Source organism: Hylaeus volcanicus, chromosome 3, assembly GCF_026283585.1.
Source record: "Hylaeus volcanicus isolate JK05 chromosome 3, UHH_iyHylVolc1.0_haploid, whole genome shotgun sequence".
NCBI lineage: Eukaryota > Metazoa > Arthropoda > Insecta > Hymenoptera > Colletidae > Hylaeus > Hylaeus volcanicus.
The window spans coordinates 10,541,003-10,567,693 of NC_071978.1; the positions used below are offsets into that span (position 1 = coordinate 10,541,003).

The 26,691-nt window shown below is 36.9% G+C and overlaps 1 protein-coding gene across 2 annotated transcripts in view; it reads left to right on the top strand.

Moving 5' to 3' along the window:
• The first annotated feature begins 2,648 nt into the window (after positions 1 to 2,648).
• Positions 2,649 to 26,691, top strand: part of LOC128873308 (hornerin-like) — a 26,307-nt gene continuing 2,264 nt past the window's right edge. The window contains exons 1-13 of one of the 2 annotated variants that reach the window (XM_054116797.1): positions 2,649 to 2,693; positions 5,421 to 5,792; positions 11,110 to 11,253; positions 16,915 to 17,060; positions 17,139 to 17,311; positions 19,250 to 19,520; positions 20,083 to 20,205; positions 20,280 to 20,450; positions 20,882 to 21,042; positions 21,129 to 21,382; positions 21,566 to 23,680; positions 24,032 to 26,016; positions 26,432 to 26,539. In XM_054116797.1, the coding sequence (XP_053972772.1) occupies positions 5,732 to 5,792; positions 11,110 to 11,253; positions 16,915 to 17,060; positions 17,139 to 17,311; positions 19,250 to 19,520; positions 20,083 to 20,205; positions 20,280 to 20,450; positions 20,882 to 21,042; positions 21,129 to 21,382; positions 21,566 to 23,680; positions 24,032 to 26,016; positions 26,432 to 26,539 (5,712 nt within the window). In that variant the 5' untranslated portion in view covers positions 2,649 to 2,693; positions 5,421 to 5,731. Of the gene's footprint in view, positions 2,694 to 2,832; positions 2,850 to 5,420; positions 5,793 to 11,109; positions 11,254 to 16,914; positions 17,061 to 17,138; positions 17,312 to 19,249; positions 19,521 to 20,082; positions 20,206 to 20,279; positions 20,451 to 20,881; positions 21,043 to 21,128; positions 21,383 to 21,565; positions 23,681 to 24,031; positions 26,017 to 26,431; positions 26,540 to 26,691 lie in introns of those variants that run through there. The other variant, XM_054116798.1, reaches the window with a different exon arrangement.

Here is a 26,691-nt window from a genome sequence, read left to right on the forward strand (position 1 = left end):
CAAGTGTCTCCTTTTCAAGTGACCGCGCGGTCTTTTTACCGGCGGTAATTTTCTAAACGGTTCCTTTCCCTCGGTGCATCTGTACGTGCATTGTTGCAGTTGCACCAGATCGCCCGAAGCGCGCGAATGATGAACGCGCCGCTTTTCTTTCGTTGTCGTCTCGGATATGGGAAGCGGTCTCCCGTCGCGGGAGCTATCGATACCTGTCCGATTATCGAGATTTTGTTGCCAGAAGGAAAATTAAATTGCGTATGATAACTGCATTCAATTGACGCATGACAGGCTGTTGCGATGGGGTCGTTATACTGTGTGATCCTAAGTATTGAAGACCACTTTGTTGCGAAGCATACTGGCCTCTCGATTTACGAAATATTTGTTATATTCAGTTGTATACTACACGATAAAAAAAAGTGTCCCTCTGTTGGTTGTGTATAAATCGTTGCATTGCAAGATTATTATATCTCAATCTTAAAACACAATAAAATGATATATAGTAGTTACAATAAAATAAATGTATTCACATATGGTCTCATAGCTATTTCTATTATTTCTATTAACACCTTTAATACTATTAATTATAACACCTTTAACACTATTAATTACCTTTATTTTGACATTCCTAGTCTTATCAAATATGTCTTCGAGCCAAATAGCCTAGACATCAAAATACTAACTTGGAAGTAAACCATGTCATGTCTACGTATTGAGCTTATATGCATAAGTAAATTCTTGAGTTAAATATCTATTACTCAGTCCTCTTCCAAAAAAGTTTGCTGACCCCTGCACTACACCCCAATTTTAAAAACAACCTTTCCGCAGTCCCCAACAATTACCAAGTACCCCAAAATATCCTGGACGTCATTTGACACGTGACACATTAAATATTCCCTGTCCTTTCAATTTTTTTTATTTTAATTTTTTCGAAGACAGATCTCCGCGTCGAGTGCGTTCGAGGATCGTAAATAAAAGTAATCACGGTGGAAGCGGAATCTCGTCGAACTGCTGCGCGTTGGCGAAAATGGTCGTGAACACCGAAAGAGCATTCTTTCGTCAGAGTGCAATACTTCATTCAAAATTTATTGCGTATGAGGTGTGTCGATTCTGTGTGGCAATCACGAACAACCGCCACGGAAATCGCGCCGCGACAGGACGACCGCTTTGTCGCTCCTCTTGTACGTGACGTAATTCGTAGGAAGAAACTGCAATCGCGTGAAACACATAACGCGAAGACCTGGATATTCGCGAGACGACCTTATTGACGATGATTCACATGATCATCCGTCTTGTTCTCAGTGTGGGCCCCGAGGTAATCATTGAAAAGGAATCACTTTTCCTGACTGGAATAAATCACAACTGTTTTACACTTTCGCACTACCCTTTGTTTATTTATTGCGTTGGACAATTATGAGGCCGAACTTTTGTTCTTAAATCCTTCGTGAAATTGGCGGTTTTTAGAGGACTAAGGATGAGTCGTGTGTAGGGTTATTACAATAGAAGAAATGCTGACAATTATATATTTTTGTTTAAAGCAAATATTAGTATCAATTTAGCTGTAGTAGAATGTAGCTTCAACATACTTTCCTAATTTACTCAAGGAAATTAAATCTTATTGAATTGATTTTTTATGATAATTCCTTCAAATAAAAATAAATGACTTTTACGAATATCAATATTTTCTTTGATAAATACTGATCTAGGGTTGAACAAATATTTTGACACTTTATTAATATTCAATCTCTATAGTACTATCTGGAGCTTTGAAATTTCCAGAGTTTCCAAGACTGCATGGAATTTCAGTGATTAATATTTCATTAGTGGTATCTATAAATCAGCCATCGAAAAACAGCATTGGCTGACCGTAACGAGCTTCCACTGTACACCTATTCTATGAGGGAAGTGTTCTCACGATCCAGTGACGACATCGATGACGATCTCCTTCTAGTAATCGACGACTAGTCAGCTCAGATATCCACCCTTTTTCGGTTATCACCTTGATGGATCCATCTAGACGATCTGTCGAATTTCTAAAGCGTACTGATACATAAACTTCAAATGGCAACATAATTATTTTGCAACAAGTTATTATTTTTTTCGGAAACGAATAATTGTTGGAAGTAAACAGAAATTTACCCTGATAAGATAACAAAAATTTAAATACAAATATTTATTTACAATTTTAGTATTCTTCCGATGTTATAATATTTCTATTAATTTTAATAATAAGTAAAAACTAATGTTATAAGTATCACTCTATCACTGTTTTCTGATATTCTTTTTAAATCAAGAAATTTATGGCGGAGATGATCAGTTTGACTTCTAAAGGGTTCTCATGCTACTAAGAATAAGTATTTCCATGATAATTTCTAAACAAATGGAAAGAGAATCCAATCCCAAGTGTCGAAACATTTCGTATCTGCTCGTACAGACAATTTAACGTACTGAAATTCATAGTAACGTTAACGTGACGATAATGTACGAGACGTTCGCTGACGTAACACAGCATCAGTGCATACAACGGTGACCATTATCGATTAGCATACGTTAGTGATTAATCTAGCATTAATAGAATTTATCCTGGACACTGGACAAACGGGTAAACACGTGCAGGGTATCATGAGAATGAGGATTCGAATTACTTATGGTAGTACGAACCAGTCGGCCGCAGCGCGTGCTTCTGATCAGCCGCGAGCCAGGTACGATCATAGTCTTCGAAAATATTGTGCTAAAGGGGTAGATCAACGACATAAAACATCAACCATTCGCATTGGATCATCATCATACTACATGCTTCCTCATCTATCATCGAGAAACGTTTCTTCTCCAACGCCTTGGACCGTATTTCGTGCAAGGTATCTCGATTCACCTGGAAATTCGTAACTTGAGATTAAAAAATTCTCTAACGACGACCCCTCGTCCGGGACTATGGTAAGGGGATCATTCATCTCGTGAAACGATAGAGTGAATCAATGACAAAGTAAACACCGTGTCAGAGAATGTGTCGAATATGTCAGGCTGTGCTGTCACTACCTAACGTCGCTAATTAATTCTAAACACACATGTAAATTAATAACAATCGAGTGTACTAGAATAATATTCCACTTATGTCCAGGGTGAAACAGTGTTGATTTTTGTACCCATTGCAACGCAATTTCGTGATCGTCGCAGTGCGGAATGATTCAAGTGAAAAATCGTATTTGACGGTTGTAAGTAATTGTTTGTTCAAAAACGAAGCTCTATTACAAGAATTTCTTTTAAGCAAACTATTTAAAGTTATTCAATTTTTTAATTCGTGTATGTCGACGAAAAGTTTCGCAGAAAAGTTTAAAGATAGAATTATAATAAAATGCCAAATAAATTTGTAATATATGTTGATGTAGTTGACATATAGTGATTTTATTTTAAAAAATTTATATCATCTGTTTTTTAATTGAAAATATAATCCCATGGCAAGTGTCATAAACGTTCTGTTCAATTTTAAAGATTGGCATTTCATTCTAACACAAACAGTTTTATTTAGAAACAAATTCATTATGTTTATCTTTCTTACCAAGTGTCTAGCTAAATATATATGTATAACCCCTCAAAGCGATGCAATCACTAACTATTCAATTCCTGAATCCATAATCGAGAAGCATATTTGCCATTTTCCAATCTGAAAATAAAACTTTTCTTTGAATATTACCGCTCAGGACACTTGTAGGCTTTGTGTAAAATAATGCGAGTTGGAGGGCCATTGGAGAAAGGAGATCTGCCCTTGAAACTTGACCAGGAGCATAGACCAAAGCTTGAGATTATCGAAAGTGAAAACGATGGCTGCAAAAGTGCGTAAAGGCCGCAGAAACGTTTCTTTTCGTTCGACAGCGCCAGCGTAGGTTCAAAATTTAGATTCACGAGTCTCCAGTTAGTACATCGTTGAAATGATTTCAGTCAGGAGAACGAGTTTAATTCTCGTGGCTGTCACTTACCTTCACCTATATTTTTGTAGTGTTATCTTTTTGGAGTATTTTATAAGTGCTCTTGCTTAGACAGCATCATCTCTTTCAATTCTTTAGGTGGAACGTACTTACTCGTTCCCATTTGACATTTATAACTTGATAAATTAATGGAAATTTATGATGAGGGCTCGAACATAAGTGGAAAAGTTAAATTTGATCCTTTCATTTGCATTTAATCCAGTACCTATTATGTCGCAACCTCGGTAATGTATTAGGAATTACGAGAGGTGACTAATATGTCTGCATATAAACTTTATCTAAAGATCTATCCACTCAATTAACTAAAATCTCATCATCTCTTCCTTCACTCCACATCACATGATCCTTAACACTAAACCTGCAACGACTGGTCAAATGACCGTTCTCCAACTTTTGTGTACAGATCTTATATGTAATATATATAAATTATATCCAATTGTTTCATGTACTATTGAATTTAGTATCGCGTAAAATATCTTTGCATACACTTGAAAAAAGTGTCTTTAAGACCAGTCACAGAAAAGTTTAAAGATAGAATTATAATAAAATGCCAAATAAATTTGTAATATATGTTGATGTAGTTGACATATAGTGATTTTATTTTTAAAAATTTATATCATCTGTTTTTTAATTGAAAACATAATCCCATGGCAAGTGTCATAAACGTTCTGTTCCATTTTAAAGATTGTCATTTCATTCTAACACAAACAGTTTTATTTAGAAACAAATTCATTATGTTTATCTTTCTTATCAAGTGTCTAGCTAAATATATATGTCATTTAATTGAACACGGTAGAAGTGAATACAAATAAACGTCGGTAGGTTTAGTGTTAACTTTAGGTACCTGTTACCATCCACTCGATTCACTAAAATCTCATTACGACCCGCAGACTAAATTTCTCGGGAATGAGAAGGATTAAGAATTACGAAGAAAACAACTTTTTTTCGGCAAGAGCCACTAATCAAGCCCCACTAAATGGTAGAATCAGTACAGTCAATAGTCAGGCATCGTCCAAAAATATTCCTTAGCAATTTTTCTATCGAACCTCGTTTCAGTCTGCGGCGTTCACCTTGATCCGCTGACACGGTACAGTCAACGCGTGTGCCGCCGAGTGCGTTCCGCGGCGTTCGGAAAAAAGACGCGCCGAAGGATCGGCGTTAAGTAATCCTAACGCTCGCCGCATCGGTTTAATCGCGAAGGAGCACCGAGTCATCCTATTTTTAACCTGGTGGCATACGCGTAACACGGAAAGTGTCCCGATCTGGGCCAGCCGGGTGTACCCCACCCGCGGCATCCGGTAATCCGGCGGTGTCCGACGGCCGTGTTATCCGATCTCTCGTTCCCCCTCGATTTCTGTCCCGTAACTCCATCTCCCTCGAGCATCGTTCCACGGTTGCTTCCATCCGATCGGTAGGGTTTACTAAGAGACCACGAATCCTCCGAAGGTTCAGTGCGAAACGCGCTCTCGAACTCGAAGGATCCTTCGCCTCCTTTGATCTCCCACTCGGCTGAGAGGCAAAACGAAAGACAGACACACGGAGACCGAGAGAGAGAAAGAAGGCTTTCCCTAGCCTGAAGATTGGTGGAACTTCTCGCTACCAGTGGCAACAGTACCACACTCGTCGATCCGTTCTTTAATCTCGATGAGCGCCGATCTCGGGGCTGGAGTGTCACTTCCTCGGCCACCACTGTCGGACCTGCTGCTATTCATCTAGCGGATCTTAGAAACTCAACGGGATACGCGATCGTCGACGGGATGATCGACAGGATCATCGTGGCTGTCCTACTTGGACTGCTAGGACTGAGCTACGGTTTACGTGAGTTTGATATTCGATTGATATTTGAGCCGTTCGTTGCACGAATCGGTTAACTTCATAAAACAAAAAGTTGAGAACTACGAAGGAAAGGACTCTGAAATAAAATTTATTTAATTTAATTATTTATTATTCAATAGCCAAACTAATTTTGTCGTTTGATGGTGTCAATCTTTATTATTCGGGAAAGTTATTATAAATATAATAAGTTATGGCTATATTGAGTGCTTTGACATTTAAATTTAAGATATTTCAAAAAGCGGAGTTAATCGATTTGTACAGTGAATAGCTCATTTTTGGAGAATGGGTGGAATTACTGACGAGGTAGAGTTCTGTGATTTCTTCTGTGATATTTCTTTTCAACCCCTTCGTGTACATGGTATCGTTTTTATTCGATTTCAAGGTAAATTGTCGAGAATTTATATTGTTATTATGAAATCGACTGTGTACTTTCTTTTCGACGACTGTAAATTAAGTTTGACAGACGATTTGTAGCAAATTGGCTGCGACATTTTAATACAATGATAAGTAATTGCTATTAAACAATTTTGAGATAGAAATAAATGCTATATTGTGATGGTAGCATGAAAAGGTTAATAGAATAGTTTATTTATTCATAGGCAAGCTTGTATTTACACAAACTAAAGAATGACAAGTTGACAATGTAAAAAATCGATTAGAATTAACTTAAAAGAATATAAATGTTTCAAATAACTTTACCAAAGGAACAGATAAAAACAATTTATTAAAGAATTATAAAAAAAGAGCTCTTCATGAACTCTTCAACTAATGTTAACTCGAAATCTTACAGAATTATTTATGTAAGTCGAACAGTTGATTTTTTATTTAAGAATCTAGAGTAACTGGAGTACTCGGGCGCAGTAGTTGAAAGTTTAAGTGCGTAATGAGATTTTATATCTAGAACAGAATCTCGGTGAGAAACGTTAAGAAATATACTTTTCCTGTAGTTTCTAACGAGTGTTTTTATTTGTAGGTAACTGTCACTTTAATTTAACTGTTATGTGACATTTCTGTATCTATGAGTGTTATCTATTCCCATTTGTTCTCTTTTGTTTGTTTTAATCTTTAGGATTTATATATACTTCTGGTGTACTCAAGGTGTACTCAAGTTATTCAAGGTTCAATGAATTTTAATTGAATTAAAGAATTACAATATGTAGGTGAATTTTTGATAATTGACATAATATTTATTACTACTATTTCTCATGAAAAAAGTGAAACATAGATCACTTATCAGTATGGATCATTTATCATTTTTAAATCAACAGTGACTTATAATCAATAATTCAAACTTACATACAAGTGAAAACAGATTATATAGAAATATATATATAGACATTTAAGATTACATGTTATATGATACACTTATAAATTTGAATCTTTATATTATACTTGTCATTTGAAAATTATAAATAATTTCTATATACTTGAAGATAACCTAGATAAGTAAAAAACATGTCAATTCATTATCAAAGAACAAAAAGCATAATATTTGTTACAGCGCAATAAACGGTTTACAAGCATAAAAACTAATTTCTATTTTCATTTCAACTATTTTTTATCAAATAATAATCTTAATGTCCACACACGTCACAACGTATAGTTGGCCTGATGGTATCAAACATTATCTAGATTTTAAAAGCTACTAAACGGAATCATTACTTTCTTACGTACCGTTTCAGGGGGAATTTAAATTAGTCTGCGGTTTAGAGTAAACGCGTTGTGCAAGGAGTAAGAGTAGCATCTGATACGCTTCTGTCAGGTTCAAAGAAACACCGTTTGACTTATGAATGAGGGTGATGAATGGCGAACGTCTAATGAAGAGTTGCGTGGCACGTAGAACACGCTTGTTTAACGCTTATAATCGCGGTTGAAAAATCACGACAGCACCTCGCAAGGCTTCGACGAAATTAATCATTACAAATCATTCAACAATAATTCACGTAGTATGCTGGAACTTTTTATGAAATGTATTGACATCTATATAACCATTTTCATTGCACAGAGTGTTTTATTGAATGCTGTGGTTAATAGGAAAATTTTATCAAATTCATTATTAAAATAATAAAATGAGCATTTATTAGTATTATCGCAAATACATGTATACAAATTTCTCACAGAATCTTCTTTAACCATTTTGCATTGAAATTCTCAGTTGTCCTAACTACCAGAAAACTAACTTTAAGATTCATTTTGATGCAACGTTTTCGAATTTTCTGAGAATTGGAGGTGTTGATTAGGTAGTAAAAATTAAAAACTGCAGACGGAAGTTAATCCTCGCGGCTATTACGTCAAGATTGTACGGTTCGGCAAATTTTACAGTTCAGTAACTAAGTCGACTGTTACATCATGAACACTTTTTATTTGGTCTTTTGAAACATCGACAAAGCATCATTTAAAAATTAATAAAATAACAATTTAGTCTGTTAGTTTTATTTTAATATTTGGGATCAGTTTGTGTAAATAATTCTAAATATCGTATATAGTAGAGATACACATGGAATAATCAATTAACTTTTCTTTAATCAATTCTTCGAATCTTTGAAGAGGTCCAAAGATCATAAATAGTCAGAATTATTTATCTATTTGATTTTTTATTTATTTCGAAATTTACTTAACCAAACAGTTACACGTTCATTTGTTCGGTACAAAACACTGTATTCTAGAATTTTTATTCAACGTGTAATACATACAAAGTGTTTATTTTTATTCGTCATTATTATCAAGATAAGAATTCTGAAATAAAAAGTTACATTTTCTTTACCTGGATGATTCGTAAAAGATACGATCCAAAACAAATACAATTCAATGACGATTGGTATCCCACGTTACAAGAAAATATCCATTTATTTTCTACAAAGAGTCATACGGTTGTTAACACCTACGGAATGGGTATGACGTGAGCGCTAATTTCGTCGTTAAATCGAAAGAAAATCCTTGTTAAGTATCCAGAGACTTATCACTCCTTGATCTTCTTCTCGATTCACGCGCTTTCACGATCGTTTAACTCGTATCGGGACCGTCTTCTCCTCTAAGGTTAGATTGCGCAACCGGCAACTGGAGCAACGATCCACGCGAGCAAGGACGGTACCATTTACGTCATTAAACCTGGTCGATCTTCGGCCACCACACGTGCAAAAATTCGAAGAAGACATTCCACTCTCGGGCGGTGCATCGATATTCCAAGGAGAAAGAAAGTTCGGTCCTCGATTGAGGGACTTCGTGCACCTAGGGCAAGCGAAAATGAGGGGATCTTTGGGAATTTTGTTGCGTGGAACATTTCCTTCGACTAAGAAATTATTATATTATTCTTAAACGTTATATTTTCATGTATCGATTCTCATAATTTTATTTGAAAATAAGTAAACGCAGAAGTGTTAATTATTTATTTCGAAATTAAAATTAGTCCCGAAGGTCATGTATACTACATATATTCAGAGTTAGTGATTAATTGGTGGTTACTTTTCTAATAATCACTCACTATTGTCACATTGATCAGTAATCGTAAACTACACTTGTTATTTGCAATCATATTTAATATTTCTCTTACCCAATGAGAAAGAAATCTAGGACTGGAGTGATTAATAGACATCGGTACTATTCATTAGGAGTAGGTGATATCTACATATTTGTCCATCGCATGTAAAGATAAAATCATAGCAAAATTAGTAATTTATACTTGTTTTTAGCTAATCGTGTTTGATTATTTATTAATATAAATTATGTATAACTAATTGTACGGTCTCGTATGTGCTTCGATACATGTACATGTGAAAAAGTATATTCTAAATTGTGGAGGAAAGGATTGTATTAACAGATGAATTAGCTACCTGACATCATTATTTAACAATCGCGTCCACACTAACATTTAGTCTCTAATTTCCATGTGTTTATACCGCCAATGATGAAGTTCGATAAATATAGATCATTCGCAAAACTGTTTTTTTGGTTCAGCCAGGCATGAGTAGAATTCTTATCCAAATTAAGATTTCGAATAACGAATGAAAGATAAACAATTAATTATCTATTACTCGTTAAATAAAAATTATAATTGTAACTGAAGCAATCCATTTTACAATGAATACATATAACATTAATTATTGAATCGATTAAACTATTAGTGAATAACTAATCGTCATGGATAAATTTCTATACGTTTTATTCGTCATTTAATAATGGAATAGAATTCGTGAAATTCTTTTCATCCAGTCCCAGCTAACCGAAATTCATACATAAATACAAATTCGAAATAACAAATGAAAAATAAACAACTACTCATTCATTGCTCGTTAAATAAAAATTATATTCGTTTTATTCGTTATCCATTATTCGAATATAATGTTGCTCATCTCTGCATTCATCTGAAGTGCATTTTGCTCGAGTCTATCGTTAGACAATTGTTACCTTACAATAGATATACGCTCTTCACCATGAGGTTTCTGTCCCCATTGTTGTCGAGCATATCCTCGACGACTAATTAAAAATTTATTGTTTATAAAAATCGCACCCTGATCCATTAGTTGTTTGCTTCTGCAGAGCATCTCCTGCATGATTCTTCTTTTTCTTGTCGGAGAATGGCAAGGCTGCGACGGCTATGTAAACGATTATTATAGCAACGGTTGCAAGGCGTACGAAGGATGATGTCAACGGCAACGTTCAATCAATGTACATACATAACAAACGGTTATTCGAAGCTGCTAATTTTTGGCTCGTTTTTGTAACGTTTCGTCTCAGGGACACAGAAAATTACAGATCGGTACCGTTATTTTCACTCGGCTTCTGAGCAGTAAATTTGCTTCGAGCGTGTCCATTCACAGAACCGTAAAATTGATATCAAAAGATAGCCGAGTTATGCAACTATTGTCGGCAATGCAAAGATAATCGAGGTACTGTTTTGCGTATGGTTTTGTTGCTTCGGTTTATCTCGAAGCACGAATTCTATACTACTGTTGATATCTTCAGATGTTCTATACACTGTTGGACTTTAAGATTCTCTACTACAGAATAATTAACTTCTTAAAATAATAAATCTCATGGTGTAATTTATATCTGTGTAAGAGATTTTTGTAGAAATTAGTAATGTCTGTTAACAAATTTGCAAATTCTTTGACACCTAAATGTATTGCAATTCAAATAATATTTTTCTTGTGTTAAAATAATGAAAATAATTTTTACTTTTCTCGACTCCGTGATAAAATTTGTTTCATACTTTATAATGTGTTAGTTTATATTTAAAAGCACCTTGTAGAGCACCTCGCATGATTTTCTTAAAATAACAAATATATTTATTTAATTTCAGAATGCCCAAAGCAAAAGACGTCTCCGGGGCGAGAAGTCGTATGTTACACTTCCGTTTCCGACGTCGAACAGCTGACGAATACAATCTGCAGATGCACCACGCTGGTACATCAAGGATATGACGTGCGAAATCTCTCGACTTCTGGTAAGTCCACGCCATAATTCATCGCGCAACGATTATCGGTAAACGTACGCAAGGAAGCCTAATGCGTTAATTTTGACGCAAAGCGGCGTTCGTTTAATAAACAATTCGCGATAATCGCGACGATCGAAGCTAGGCGATTATGTCAGCTGATTTCTAATTCGTCGTGATCGGATGTACGGGAATATAATTATAGAATAACCGGAAAATTGTAATTAGAATTCCTGGAAACATACTGTTACAAAATTGAAGAGTATCAATCAATTCCGTGACTGAATTATGTATTTAATAATTGATGCGGTAGTTGCATCTGCATTCATTAAAGTTCCATGAAGGATGCTTGCATTACTTTGTTGATTCCATCGAATGTTAGTATTTTATATATAATTTGTGTGCAATAATACTGTTACAGATGAGTATGTGATTTACTAAAAAGGACTGAAATTACGATTGAAAACATTATAGTGAAGTTATAATGTTTCTAAAGACGAAGATAGTGACAAATATAAAGTTTTATTGAGCAATCAATCTATAATAAGTATTGTTGAAATTTGATTAGCGTGGATATAAGAATGAAGTGTTATGGTAGAGTATATTCACCTCATGACCTTCATGCAAGTTATCTGGATCATTAACTCGTTTGATTTCTAAGATACTATTAGCAGTAGGAACTGCTTGTTAATGGTAATTGCGAGAAACCACTAATCAAACTGACGCGTGAACGAAAGCAAGGTTTGTATTACTGGAAAGTAGTATAATGCAAGGGTATCATACTTCTTTGAAAACTATCTCGATCGTTTCCAATTTACTATAAATAATTTTTAAATAACTGCAAATATTGCTTAATAATAATTGTCATGATATTTTAGAGTATGTCTTTACTTATCGTATTGTATGCAATATTTGTAAAATTCGATATTATCATTTTCACCGTCATTAAAGATTGTCACTGGTGATAGTAATAACATCGCAAATTACGAGAATGTTGTAAGATGTAAGAGATTAGATTTTTCACGATTACATAAACAACACACTTATAGAGATGCAACCACATCCTTGAACTTGTAACAGGATATCGAGACATAACCACAATAAACGTATATTCTTACAATCATCCTTTTTTTGACCTGAGTAATTGAATTCCACTTTTCGTCGTTGAACTTCTAAATAATATTATCAGAATTTTCAATTGTATAATATGACTGATTGAGAAACCATCTAAAAAATTTCATGTGAAATTTACTACAAAAATTCTAATTCAACAATTTGTAAGTATTGAAGAAAGTTATAAGGCTTAACTGTCATTCTGATAAAAGTCATTCGTGTCGATAGCACGTTAATTAACATTTTCATTTTGTTTCTTGGATAAAATATAACAACTTGTCGAGACCCGAAATGTATAATTTATACGTGAGCAAATACTACTCTTAGAAACTCATTATTCACTTATTATTCACCTGACCCTATTACTTCAATTCTACACGCTGATCATCATGTTTTAATAGACGTTAGCAAATGACATTGCCGTTTCAAGTTTGCTATCGTTTGAAATTGTCCACAACAATTATTGCACCCGCTTACTATGTCACCGACTACGCGTAATTATGTCATTACCTTCCAGACGTGAAAACTATCTTTAACATCGCGATTAACGGCCGGTCGTCGCTGTTTTAATTAATCATGTCAAGCAAGTTTCAGCGACATTTTGAGTTTGTCACCAAGTTTCATCGATAGTCTTAACGACTCTTAAATATTTCGATTAACAATCGGAGGTGTGTCGCAGATCTATATATGTTTATATCACACTTTTCGTTTCATAAATCTATCGCGTCATGTTTGAAGATTCAAGCTGACAACAACCTACGCATTTCACCATCATAAATCTCAACAGTTTCTGTGTCGGATAATTGCAATGGACGTGCCAGATCTTGGGTTGTCATTAAAGTTACTTGTTGTGCAAGAAAAAAAAAAAGTTTCCCCTTATAAACAGCCCGAAAAGATTGCGAAACCGTCGAAATCAATTCATTCTGCATAAAAGAGAGATTATACCAACCCAACAGATTATACGTCAAGTGTAAAATTCGATGTTCACTGCACCGTGGAAATAAACAGAAACGAATGCGTCATAATACTTTCTGACACATCATGTTCAAATTTGGTATGAAAAATTGATAGAATTCATTTAACGTAAATCAACTGAAAAAAGGAAGAAGATTAACGTAAGGAGGATAAATGTAAAGTAATTTACAAATAAATATCATAATTACCAAAGTAGATTCAAGCTTAAGTGTTGAAACATGTTAAATAAATTAAAAGTTGTTTTTTAGGAGTCAAAGTTTTAAACGTAATCTTGTTATCAAACATACTCATACTCAGAAAGTATGCGTTTTTTAATTTAAATAATTAAAGTCTGATCAAGACATCTTGAAACGTATTTTTGAGAGATAAAAATGTTGTCGAAATTTTGCTAGATTACAGTACTTTCCTTGTATACAGATTGGAAAGTAAAAAGAGGGGAAAACTCGTGTTACAAGAAAAATTAGGACAGAAGCGCCAGCTTAAACCGCATTTCTGACATAATCGTGCGAAAACGAGCTCCTAAATAGTTCTTCTTTCTCCCTGCCCTCGTTCCTTGCCACGCATGATTGCACTCGGATGATATTTGTTTTCAAGAAGAAATATTTCTTCGTCGAAGACTCGTGTATCTATAACGATTAGGATTAAACTAATAATAGAATAATTTGAACGGTGTTTTCTTCGCTGTTAGGTTTGATAATAAATTGTTCCGTTGATCACAATTAAATTAAAGTTAATATTATTGATGACCGTTCCACCAATCTGTTATTAAGAATTAACCTTCTTTCTCTTTTCCGTCACTTAGGGAGTTTATATACGCCCACTGAAAGTGAACAATCAATTACGAAGGGCGTGTATTTACGCCCTCTGGAAGCGAACAGTCTTTATTCCGTTGAAAAATATTACCGTGGACTTGAGTGTCCATAACCCAGAGACCTATAAAATTTTATATGGTCTGCTCTGTGTGCATAAATCTTTTTTACAAGATTAACAACTCAGAAATGAATTCTCATTTCTCATTGTTCCGAAACAGTCGTGGGTGTCTTTTTCAGCAAACAAGGTCTTACAAAAAGTAGTGGATGATATTAACATGGACTACTGTTATTTAAACTATACGTGGAATATTTGCGATTAAAATAAATGAAATAGTTTTATTTTTAAATTATTTACTAGGACGAATTCTATTAAGAATTATTATCAAATCGGTGGTGGGGATTCATCAGGTTTATTTTATTTAATGAATATCCATCGTAGTGAAGCTAATAGACGCTTAATAAGTGTTAAAATTATGATTATTCCATTTTGCTAGGTTCCTTCTAAACTAGCAATGCCAATATTGCAACTAGCCCAAAAAGCTATCTTGAAATACCCATCTTTTTCTCTACCAAGAATAATCCTGAGTGTCGTTGAACGCTGCTGTTATCATGACGAAACGTTGAAAAAACAATATTAAATTATTAGAAAGTACTTGTTGGTAATCATCACTACTCATCCGGATCGGTGAAAACGACAATAGTAGAGCACCGAGGGAACAAAAAGCTCCCCACATTATGACACTTTTATCATCGAAATTCCTCTTCGAAAAATACTGCTATTTCTTGTCCAAGTTCTTCAAGAACTTCCAGCAAATGTCCAATCCATCATGATTAAATTTCTTTTCGTTTTTAAAGCGACCACGTACAAATGAAAAACCATTGTTTCTACAAACAATGCTTAAGAAATTTCTGTAAAAATGTTTCATATTTAGCGAAGCAATGTTTCTTCATGAACGTGTCGACTTAAGTTTAATACGTTTGCATATAATTCTCATGCTCACCAAATATTAAACATTGTTTTAATCCTTTTGTTTGGAAGAGGCAATACGATACTTTTATTGGGTATCTGCCCCATAATCTCCCTTTGCTTGCGTAACTGCTACCGTTTTAAACATTCCGTTCCCAATGTCAAGATTAAATCTCGGTCAAGAAAGAATGGACACTCGCTAAGTATGATTTAGCCGCGCGCGAGGGAAAGTGATACTTGTTACATCTGGATCATCTGTAGGAACCACTTTCAACGGTCTTCGCGTTTCATTAGCCACACCCATGCACGATTTTGGCACGGACCCGTGGCGTTTTTCGATTCCAATTCGAAATGCTTCGCTTGAACGATCTCTTGATAATAATGAGTACAGAACACGCCATCCTGACAATTCCTTACGTTTAAAGACAGCGATTATACGTAATAACAAGTTCGACAAGTTTTTTTACGTAACTGGAGATTGAATGAACAAAAATGGCTGTCGAAATTTGTTGGCGGAGAGAAGAAATATACCTGAACGTAAAATTGTTGGTTGAAAGGAAACTCAGATAAGCACTTGTACAATTATAAAATGTTTCATGACCCTTTCGTTCTCACTAAATATTTAGAGGCATTGCTTAAAATACTGCTGTTATAATATATTTTTTTATTTTTTTTATTTTGAATATATTAAACATTTTAATCTAATCGAAAGAATTATTAAAAGAATTGCGAACAGAGACGTAAATATTTATTCGACTTTAAACATTAAATGTCATACGATAAATTCAAGGATAAACATAATTGCTCCTGGACGAAATTATGGGAACGTTTGCATGAAAGAAGCAACTGGTCGTAAAAGGTGGAGTTTTTGTCAAACCAGTTTTCGTATAGACCGTAATTCGCAACCGTAACTTCGAAAGAAAGTCGAGTGTAATGTAATCCATCGTGCAATCAGATCATTATTTGACTCCCATTGAAATTATAATTTTACTGAAAAATGTATTGCTATTTATAATCGTAATTTATGGCAATTCAATGATTAATATAATGAATTTCAAATTTTGTAAAGAAATAGATCGTTTGCACTTTTATACACATTATTTAAACCATGCAACTAATATTCCAGGCAATAAAGTTTCATTGTGTTCCAATTGAGTTGTTTTCATTGAATATAGTAACAATACCAATTCATGGAAAAGACAATTTGTTATTTTTAGTAGAGATCAAGGCCAATTAGGAGAGTGCGCGAAAGTCTGTGATTAATTGCACGAAGACTGTGATTTCGTTTCACCAAACGGCATCGTGTGTCGTGTTCGAGATTGACAATCACGTAGAATGGAAGGCGGAACCTCTTACAGCCATTCTTTCTTTTTTTTTTTTTTTACCAGTGACCGTTGGTTATCGAGAAATTTACTACACAATTAAGATAAAAATACAGCTCCAGGAAGCGCGTAAAAATTCTACCGATTCTAAGTGGCCCACGTACGAAACGCAGAGCTCTCTTATAAACAAAATTAAGAACACTAAGATGTGAAATTATGGTACCCATTATTACCGAAGAAATTGCGAACGTTATTGTGTGCTGCGATAAAAATGTACATTTACCACGTGTTTCAGTTTTATAGCGGTTCTTATGTAATTACACGAGACGTAGATGTGAGAACGTTGTAGACACGAGATAAATAAGAAGATACAGCGATTGTTCATAGGAGCGTTAAACCTGAATATTTAATTCTATCAATACGTAACTAATCGAGTTTTCTGTTTTCATAAATTATAGCTAACATTCTAATAAATATTTTGTAGGTTTCGAGAGCTTTCAAAAATCCTTGAAAGGGATCAATCCACCTCTTCAGTTCGTGATTTCCGTGGATGACTCTGGGAATACGCTCAGAACTTCCGGCACAGTCCGTCAGGAGATCATCGCTCGTCTGATGGGAATTTTGAAAGAGGTAATTTACATTTCTATAACAACTTAAATAATCAAATCTAGTAGTCTGTAATTCGACAACGTTTCTTCATGCGTGCAGGTCGATGGAGTAGAATTAAACATGACAGCAGGTTCGAAAGAACGTTTGGTCCACTTCGTGAAGGGCTTGAGAGACGAATTCGTGAGGAAATCATACGACAAGAGGATCTTTTTGGTTTTGCCAACGAAACCGGAAGATCTGGCGAAGCAGTTTGACTTGAAGGAACTCTCGAAGTAAGAATTCGATTGATTCTTTTACTGGAGTTATGGTTCTTGATAAATATGTGTTAATATTAATATGTACATTAACATACATACCTTTTACAATTATATGTATATATAATATAGAGGGTGTTTCGCTGAAATCGGGATGATTAAATATCTCATGAGATCAAACAAAAATTATTACAAAAGTTACTTGGTTCAAATGGACAAGTTATATGGGGCGAATAGTTTGGTTGCCAAGTAAAATTGTGAAACGTTAAAACGAAATTTCCCAACAACCTAAGTTGTAAGAATTGACGTGTTCACCAAAAGAAAAATTTCACTACAAAAAAAAAATGTTTCTTAAAAGAAAATGTTGGGTCAAGTAATGCATAAAACATAAAGACAAATTCGAACGCGTAAATTGAAATTTTCTGGGAACTCGATCCTTGCTGCCAATAGGACTTTTCACAAAATATCAATAGAGCAACATTGAATGCTTGCGAAACCGTTAAGGTTTCAATAGAAACGTCAATGCATCGTCGGCTCAACTGTCTCATGAATTATTGACCAAGGGAGTAAGTGAGAACAGATTCAGTAAAAACTACTCATCTATGTTCGGTGTATCTGCCTAACCTTGTGCCAGATGTAAAGTCGGTAGTCCGCGTCAGGAGTGCCGTAATAATCTGATGCACCAGTTGACTAAACGATTGTCCGCGGATTGACGCGCCTTTACAATTAGTGGATCATTCGCAAACTGTCGTAGAACGGTTTGGAATTTTACGTTGAATATGGATGAGAGTACGAGTGATGCTGGCAGGAATGCGAACGAGAACGAGAGGTGTCATCCGAGTGTCTGACAAGAGTAAACGAACTACATCAAGTGATTGTGCAAAGATTGCAGAAATTATTTTAACGCTTCCTGGCATGCAACATTTTTTATTTTATCTTCCGAGGGACGGCTGAGCTATTACTCATCCTCGTGGAGTATTCATGTGTTGATATTTCTGTTACTATTCATTCTATCGAAAATTTGTATAGGCCACAAACATTTCCAAATTTAATTTGCAATCACTTTTATTATTTACGATTTTGACGTAGACGCAACAGTTAGAGAGATATAGCGCATTTTGTGATTGAAGTACTCCATCATCTTTTCTATCACTCATCCTTGTAGAATGTTAACGATGAGGAAGTCTGCGCGAATATTTCGATTAGTATTCATTCTACCGAAAATTTGTATGGAACAGAAACATTTCCGAATGTAAACTTTAATTAGAATTTTTTTATCAAATGCATGCAATTTTATTTGATAAAAATAAATTCGTATTGCACTGAACACATGATCGATACCTTTAAGAGGTAGAGTAAGTAGTTCTAAGAAACAAGGATGGCATAGGATGGCAAGGATGTTGATTTCCTTTACGAATAGTTCAATTAAGTATGACTCATAATCAAGGAATAGAAAGTTTGAGAAAACTAATTCATTTAATTCCACCTTCAATTCATAATTTATCAGTTGCTGTTGTACTGTACTTGACCTAAAAATAATTTAGGTTCTATCACGTTTCTTAAGTTTATACACTTATATAGGTCATAGTGACGATTTGAAGCTAGCAAAGTGAGTCAAGAGTAAATTCTAGCCAAAGTCAGTACGTGATTCGCATTATGGATCAGCCATACTCGGCATATTTCGTTGAATATGGATGAATTTAGTGTACTCGAGGCAGTTCTTGATATACGATCGACACTGTTCCGAATACGGTATCAAATGGACGGTTTATAACAATCGTAATCGTTTTTATGAGACAAGCAACACGTCCCATGCGATGATTACGTTGCTCCCAGTTCTCGTATCGCCTATTTTCAACAATGATTCATGGAATTCATTACGGTGGCGGTTATTTTGTTCGTATCCGTAAACATGCGTTAATACAAATATATTTAGACGTTCATATTTGTCATCAGATACGTGGATCTATTCACGGTCCCGACGCATTACTTGGTGGAGGATGACGAGGACTATCACACGTTTCATCCGTCACGATTGATGGGACTCTTCGACATGTTCAACACGGATAGCCTGATCGACTTGATCAGCGGATTGGGAGCGCCTAAACGAAAGATCCTGGTGTCGGTACCAGCCAGTGCCTACAAGTTTAGTTTGAAGGATGAAGATGACAATACTCCAAGGTCGTCGACTGTGGAGAGGCAGCCGGTTATCATTGATCAGAAACAGGTGTGAAGTCAACCTTAGCCTTACAGAACTTCAATGACATGTGAATCGAATATGATGACTATGACGTGTGATTAGAGTAATTAGTGTGAGAGCTAGTATGCATTTTAGAAGACATCTTTTAAAAGTGACGTAGTTTACTTTTCTGTTTATCTTTTATTTGATTGTAAAGTGTATGTAGTTTTATAAAAGAAAACGAGAAAGAATATTTTCGGTGAATTAAAGTTTGTACCAACACCGAAACTAAAACGTATTTTTTCTAGAATTCTCCTTACTGCATAGACATTATCATATTTTTGAGAAAATGAAAATAGTTAGTTTCTAATAAAATAACATAAATGAAAAGTTCATAATAGGTATAAAATATATTATGTAGGATATATATTATTATTATTAAGTTTTTATACCTGTTCAACACAAATAGGCCTTGCTAAAGAAATATATTTTATCGAAATTAATACATTGTATAGCTACTATAATTGCATTAAAAATTAAAAGACGACATATCGGCTCTAATGTATTAAGAAGGTTATACTTGATTATTGATTTCGTTTTCTGTTTTTAGCTATGCGATTCGATGAGCAAAGGCGAATGGACGATTGAAAGGGACGAAGACTTAACTGCCCCATATGCCTTCAAGAATAAAACCTGGATCGCCTTCGAGGATAAAATTTCCATTGCAATAAAAGTACGTGGTCATCGTACATCTGCCTTTATTATAAAATTGTGTTTAGCAAAAAAATAACGATTTCTTGATTTTAGGGAAAATATGCTCTGCTCCGGAACTTGCCAGGACTTGCAATACGAGACGTGCAGAACGACTTTGAAACTAAGTGCGGCAAGCCGCTTACGCATGAAATTCATCACTCGTTCACAGATTTTAAGAGAAAATCAAGAGCTGCTGTTCTGAATGCTTTGGAAGACGATTTACATGTAAATAAAAATACTGATGATAACGATAGTTCTTATTCGAAAGTTAACATCAATCGTTAAGTACGGTATCCTTTTTAGTGGCTTATATCCTGAAAAAAAATACTGCTACCTATCCAACGGCATTTTATTCGTTTTTAATATTGTTCACATTAGAGTTCGATTGCTTTTTAATTTTATCGTTTTTATTTCGAAATTATAGAATTTAAATATCCGTCGGTACGCTACCTGTCACTATAGTCTTGAACGGGCAGTGTGTGTCGATAGATGGCGATACGTATTCAATTCTAACAAGTGCTCAGATTTTTTAAACTAGCAAAATTAAACATAAAACTATTTTTAGACAGTATGTTGAAATATTGAAATAATCGGATCTTTTACTTACTTTAATGATTCGATTCTTATATTTATTATAAATTTGTTTCAAATTGCAGCAAACTCAACTCACTTATCCGACTAAAGTCAAATCATCCGAATTTCGAGTTGTTCGCGTAGTCGACACCGAAGGACATATTCGAGTAGCCCGCGAGAACACTCAAACTGAGTTCACTTGCTCAAGACAAGGCTACTTCGTTCATCCTAAGAGTTGTAACAGGTACTTACAATCAAATTATTAATCAATTAAATATAGCATTCTTTATTGGACACTATTCAGCATTTACAATTTGTCTTCTTTCACAGATTTTACCGTTGCGTTAAATTTAATCAAGAAGTAGAAGACTATTCGGTCTTCGAGTTCGACTGTCCAGCGGGTTTGTCCTTCGACGAGAGCACAGAAGTTTGCGTTTGGCCAGGATCACTGCCACAAGGATCCCCGTGTCCTGGAAGCAGTGAAATCGCACCTGTAGCTCGAGTAAGATTCGAATGTCCATCCAAGCCTGGTTACTATGCGGATCCTCAAAATCCTCGTTGGTTCTTCGCCTGCATCGATTTAGGTTCTTGTCTCTCAATTCATAAACTCGTAACGGGGTACTCTCTTGTTACTATATAAAAAAGTAGATTTCTTTAGACTTTGGATGCAAACAAAATTGGTAAAACTCGAAACTGGTAAAAAAGAGAGTACTCCTTTAATTTAATGCCAACCATTTTTCTAAAATAATTCAAAATTATAATTGTAGGAGGCCCCCAAATGATGGCATACGAATTCCGTTGTCCATTCGGATTGATCTTCGACGAAGAGAAGTTTGTTTGCGAGTGGCCTTGGTTAGTGAGAGGTTACTCTGATAGTGGTTATACAAGACCAGAATACGACTATTCCGGTGGCCAATCTAGCGTTGGCACTGGTGGTTACTTTACTGGAGCGTTGCCTCAAGGACATGGAGGTACAACAGGATTCCAAAACGGAGTGTACACTGGCACGACAGTTGGTGTTGGTTATTCCAATACTGGAGCGACTGGAGTATATTCGGGTCATTCTGGGTTTTCTGGAGCAGCTGGCGTTGGATACGATGGATCTAACGTTGGAGGTCATGGATCGTTTGATCAGGGGTCGACTGGATACTCTGGAACAGGTGGTGGTGGATATTCTGGATCAACAGCGGGAAGTCATACAGGAACTGGAGGTCAACATGGAACTGGTCTTGGAGGATACAGTGGATCAGGATCAGGATCAACTGGATACTCCGGATCATCTGGCAATGGATATTCTGGAACAACGACAGGAGGTCATGTAAGCACTGGTGGTCAACATGGAGTTGGCCTTGGAGGATACAGTGGATCGGGATCGACTTCAGGAAGTAACATAGGCACCGGTGGTCAGCATGGAAGTGTTCCTGGAGGGTATAGTGGATCAGGATCAACTGGATACTCTGGGTCAACTGGAAGTGGATATTCTGGAACAACAAAGGGAGGTCATGTAAGCACTGGTGGTCAACATGGAGTTGGCCTTGGAGGATACAGTGGATCAGGATCAACTGGATATTCGGGATCAACTGGCAGTGGATATTCTGGAACAATAGGTATTGGTGGTCAGCATGGAACTGTTTCTGGAGGTTACAGTGGATCAGGATCAACTGGATATTCCGGATCAACTGGAAGTGGATATTCTGGAACAACGACAGGAGGACATATAGGCACTGGTGGACAGCATGGAATTGTTTCTGGAGGTTACAGTGGATCGGGATCAACCGGGTACTCTGGGTCAACTGGAAGTGGATATTCTGGAACAACGACAGGAGGACACATAGGCACTGGTGGTCAACATGGAACTGTTTCTGGAGGTTATAGTGGATCAGGATCAATTGCTGGAAGTCATGGAGGTTCGACTGGTTCAGGATATACAGGATCCGCGAATACTGGCTACTTTGGATCAACGAATGAAATATACACAGGCTCAGGTCACGCAGGATCTGCAGGCACCGAATATTCAGGAGTAACCGGTACCGGTCAAGTATCCACGGGCTCAGGATACGCAGGAACAGGAGGTACTGTGCATGCAGGATCAAACGGAATTTATAGTGGAGGAGCTGGCACAGGATCCCATTTCCCTGGTCAAGAAACTGAATCAGGATATTCAGGTTCTACGATCGGTATTCACGGAGGATCCACAGGTGGAGGATATTCGGGATCTACAGGTGGGGGATATTCAGGATCGACTGGAATCAGTTACACAGGATCTGGAACTAAAGGACAAGGAGGATCTAGCGGTGGTGGATATGCAGGATCAACGGGTGATGTCCATAGAAGCTTTTCCGGATCGGATTACACTGGAGGATATGCAGGATCGTCCAGTGGTGCTTACGCAGGATCTACTGGTGGAGGATATTCAGGATCATCGACTGGTGTTCATCCTGGATCCGCTGGAACCAGTTACACAGGATCTGGCACTAAAGACTACGGAGGATCTACGGGTGGAGGATACTCAGGATCATCAGCTGGTGTTCATCCTGGATCCGCTGGAACCAGTTACACAGGATCTGGCACTAAAGACTACGGAGGATCTACGGGTGGAGGATACTCAGGATCATCAGCTGGTGTCCATCCTGGATCTGCTGGAACAGGTTATACGGGATCGACTCCTGGAGTATATACAGGATCGGGCAATGTTCATCCAAGCTCTCCTGGATCGGGTTACACTGGAGGTTATGCAGGATCCACTAGTGGCGGCCATGCAGAATCAACTGGAACAAGTTACGTAGAAACTTCTACTGGCGGATATTCAGAATCAACGGGACCAGGATACTCGACAGGAGGTCATGGCGATTCAGGAGTAAAAGGTGGAGGTGGACAAAGACGTGAGTATTCTCTGTCAAACACTCTTGGCTGCATTTGCATCTATTACGAGTTATGAATAATTATAAGAGTTTAAAATAAATACAAGCTCACCCATACTTTTTTTGTATGCTATTCAAACTAAAGTTGACGAAACTTTAGGTGCAATAAACAGAAATTTACTTTGGAAATCTAAGAGACAAACATTTCCTTAGAAATGTTAGTTACAATAGGTATAACAAACTGATTGGAATAAAGAGATAGCATGCACAATTACAACAAAATTTTCTGGGTACCAAATTTCCTTTGTAAATTTACGATTATACAGCTCTGTAATTGAAAGTTACATAATTAATTAAAATTTTTGTTCACAGCTGGACCGATTTACGTACCAAAACCGGACGGGCCAGTCGTCGATTGTGGTCGAAGCTTCGATTGTCAAGGGTCTAGTCAGCAATCAGGTGGTCAGTCCTATAATACAAACGGTTACTCTACCACTCATGGTGTTTCTACCGGTTCAGTGTTTCCTGGACAATCAGTATCGACAACGTACTTTGGCAATTCTGGAACTAAGGGATACGGAGGTACATCGTCCGGCACAACTATCTACCACGGTGCAAATGGATATCCAGGTGGCTACAAAGGACCTCCAGGCCCTGGGGATTTAAATACCACTCTAGTTGGAGGTCATACACTTACCATCGGAGGCATAACGTACCACGGGTTCGGTACACCTTCTGTTACCTATGGAACAGCAGGAACCCCTGGAGCTGGAGCTGTCATAACAGGAAACAGCGTTCAAGGAACAATCTTAACAGGAGACTCTTCTCCAGGAAGTGTTATCACTTACGGAGACACTCAAGGCACAGTCATCTCAGGATCTTCCGATCAAGGCACCATAGTAACTGGAAGCAGTCATCCAGGATACGTCACGTCTGTCACTGGTACACCAGGCTACGTAGTTAGCGGAGGGGTCAAGACTGTGTACACTGGTTCAAGCAGTCACGGAACCTCAGTCTATGGAACACCTGCCCCTGGAATCCTACTGACAGGACCACCTGATGCTGGAACTGTTCTACACGGAGCTTCAACTCCTGGAATTGTCCTAACTGGTCAAACAGCACCTGGAGTGACGCTTGGTGGATCTGTCCAACCTGGAACGATTATTGGCTCGACTGGACATGGTATTTCTACAGGATTCTCGCATCAAGGAGGCTTCAGCACAGGTTCCACCTACGGAACAGGAATTGGCAGCGTACCCGTGACTCACGACACCGGGTACAAGACCAACGAGTACCATGATAACGGAGGTCGAGGTACTATCAGATTCAATAACGGAGACGTGACTACAAAGTACACAGAAAACGATATCCCAGACTACAGGCCAGGTGGAGGTTTCCCTCCAGACTCGATCATCCCTCCAGGGCATAGCACAGGTATTCCCGGAACACAAGTGCCAACCGGATTCACAAAAACAGGATCTACCAAAACAGGTATCACGACAGCTTCCTTGGGTGGTCACGGTAGCTACGTGATCAGCACGGGGAAACCTCGACCTGCGACTAATGCCGACCACATTGGCGCGAAGGCGTTCGAAGGCAACGTGGCGGGTTACACGAAGACGTCAACTGAAAGCAACATCCAGGTTTATTCAGGACAAACCTCAACGCAATCTCAGGATGTAAATCATATCGATACCTCTAAGATTACCTTCGGTCCGTCGAAATCAGGCTACTCGTATCCCACGCCAAGTATTCCATTCCAAACTGGTGTAACATCTTCCGCGGGGATTCCCATTGCTCCAACCCAAGGCAGTGTTCCTACCGTGACGACGCCGACTCCATTCTTGAGCGTTGAAATGTACAAGTCACCGAAATTCGGTGGTTTCACGGGTTCATCTGATGTTGTGAGCACTTTCAATGGACCCACAGGCGGAGACTACCAAGGGAAAGTTCCGTCTGGCTTCACACGTGAATCAATTTCAACTGTTACACCCGCGGGTTACACAACTGGATCGTTGGACAGTTATAAGGCCACTAGTTTCGAATCGTCGAAAATTCCGATTATAATATCCACGGTTCAGACGGCAGTTGACACTGGGTATAAGACTCTTGTGTCGTCGACGCCTGGGCCTGCGACAGTGAATCACGATAAATTTAGGGGAAATATTCAAGATGGAAATACGTTTAGTCAGAGTCAGTTCGATTTTGGAACGAGAACCTCTCAACGTGGAGGGCAGAACGGTTATGTTTCCAGCACGACGCCTTCTTCGGTGTTCGGAGGATCGTCGACGTATTCTATTAAACCCAGGCCGTTTGGAACGAGCACTTCAAGTCCATTCGTCACCGAGCAACCACAGGTATGACTTATTTGTAATTATTTAGATAGAGGGAGTTATTTAAAACCAGTGATAACCAATGAAAAAAAACATGTAGGATTAATAATTATTATTTTGAGTAAAGTGGTTTTGGTTACAAGTAATAATTACAAGTAACAGAAAGATTTTTGTTGTTATCGATGAGGGAAAGTTAGACTTTATTTACTGGTATGTTGGTTAATATTAATATTGATTCCTAATATGTTCTACTTCTTTATCTATTCTATCTATGTTAATCTATGTTAATGATGATAAATATGAACGTTAAAATAATCCTTGCTATACAATGCTCACAATATCAACGTGTCATGAATCAGAAGTGTCGAATCACATCTAAAAACACGATTTACTAATGAATATGAATTTATAATTTACGCATTACAACATAATTTTCCAGACTAATTACATCTCTAGTACGTTTGGTTCTGAATACGTCGAATCGACTTCGAGGACCTCGTTCGATCAGGTGACACCTGCCAGTATTTCAGATTCACTGAAACCACAGGTAAATTCTAGATAGTTTCTCCTTCGATAGTCGATACTTTTTTTTTAATTAAAACCATAAACTGTAAACCATACATATCTTATATATGCTTTATATAAAACATATACGTATACTTTGCATATGTTTTACATACGAAACAGGAAATTCTAGAA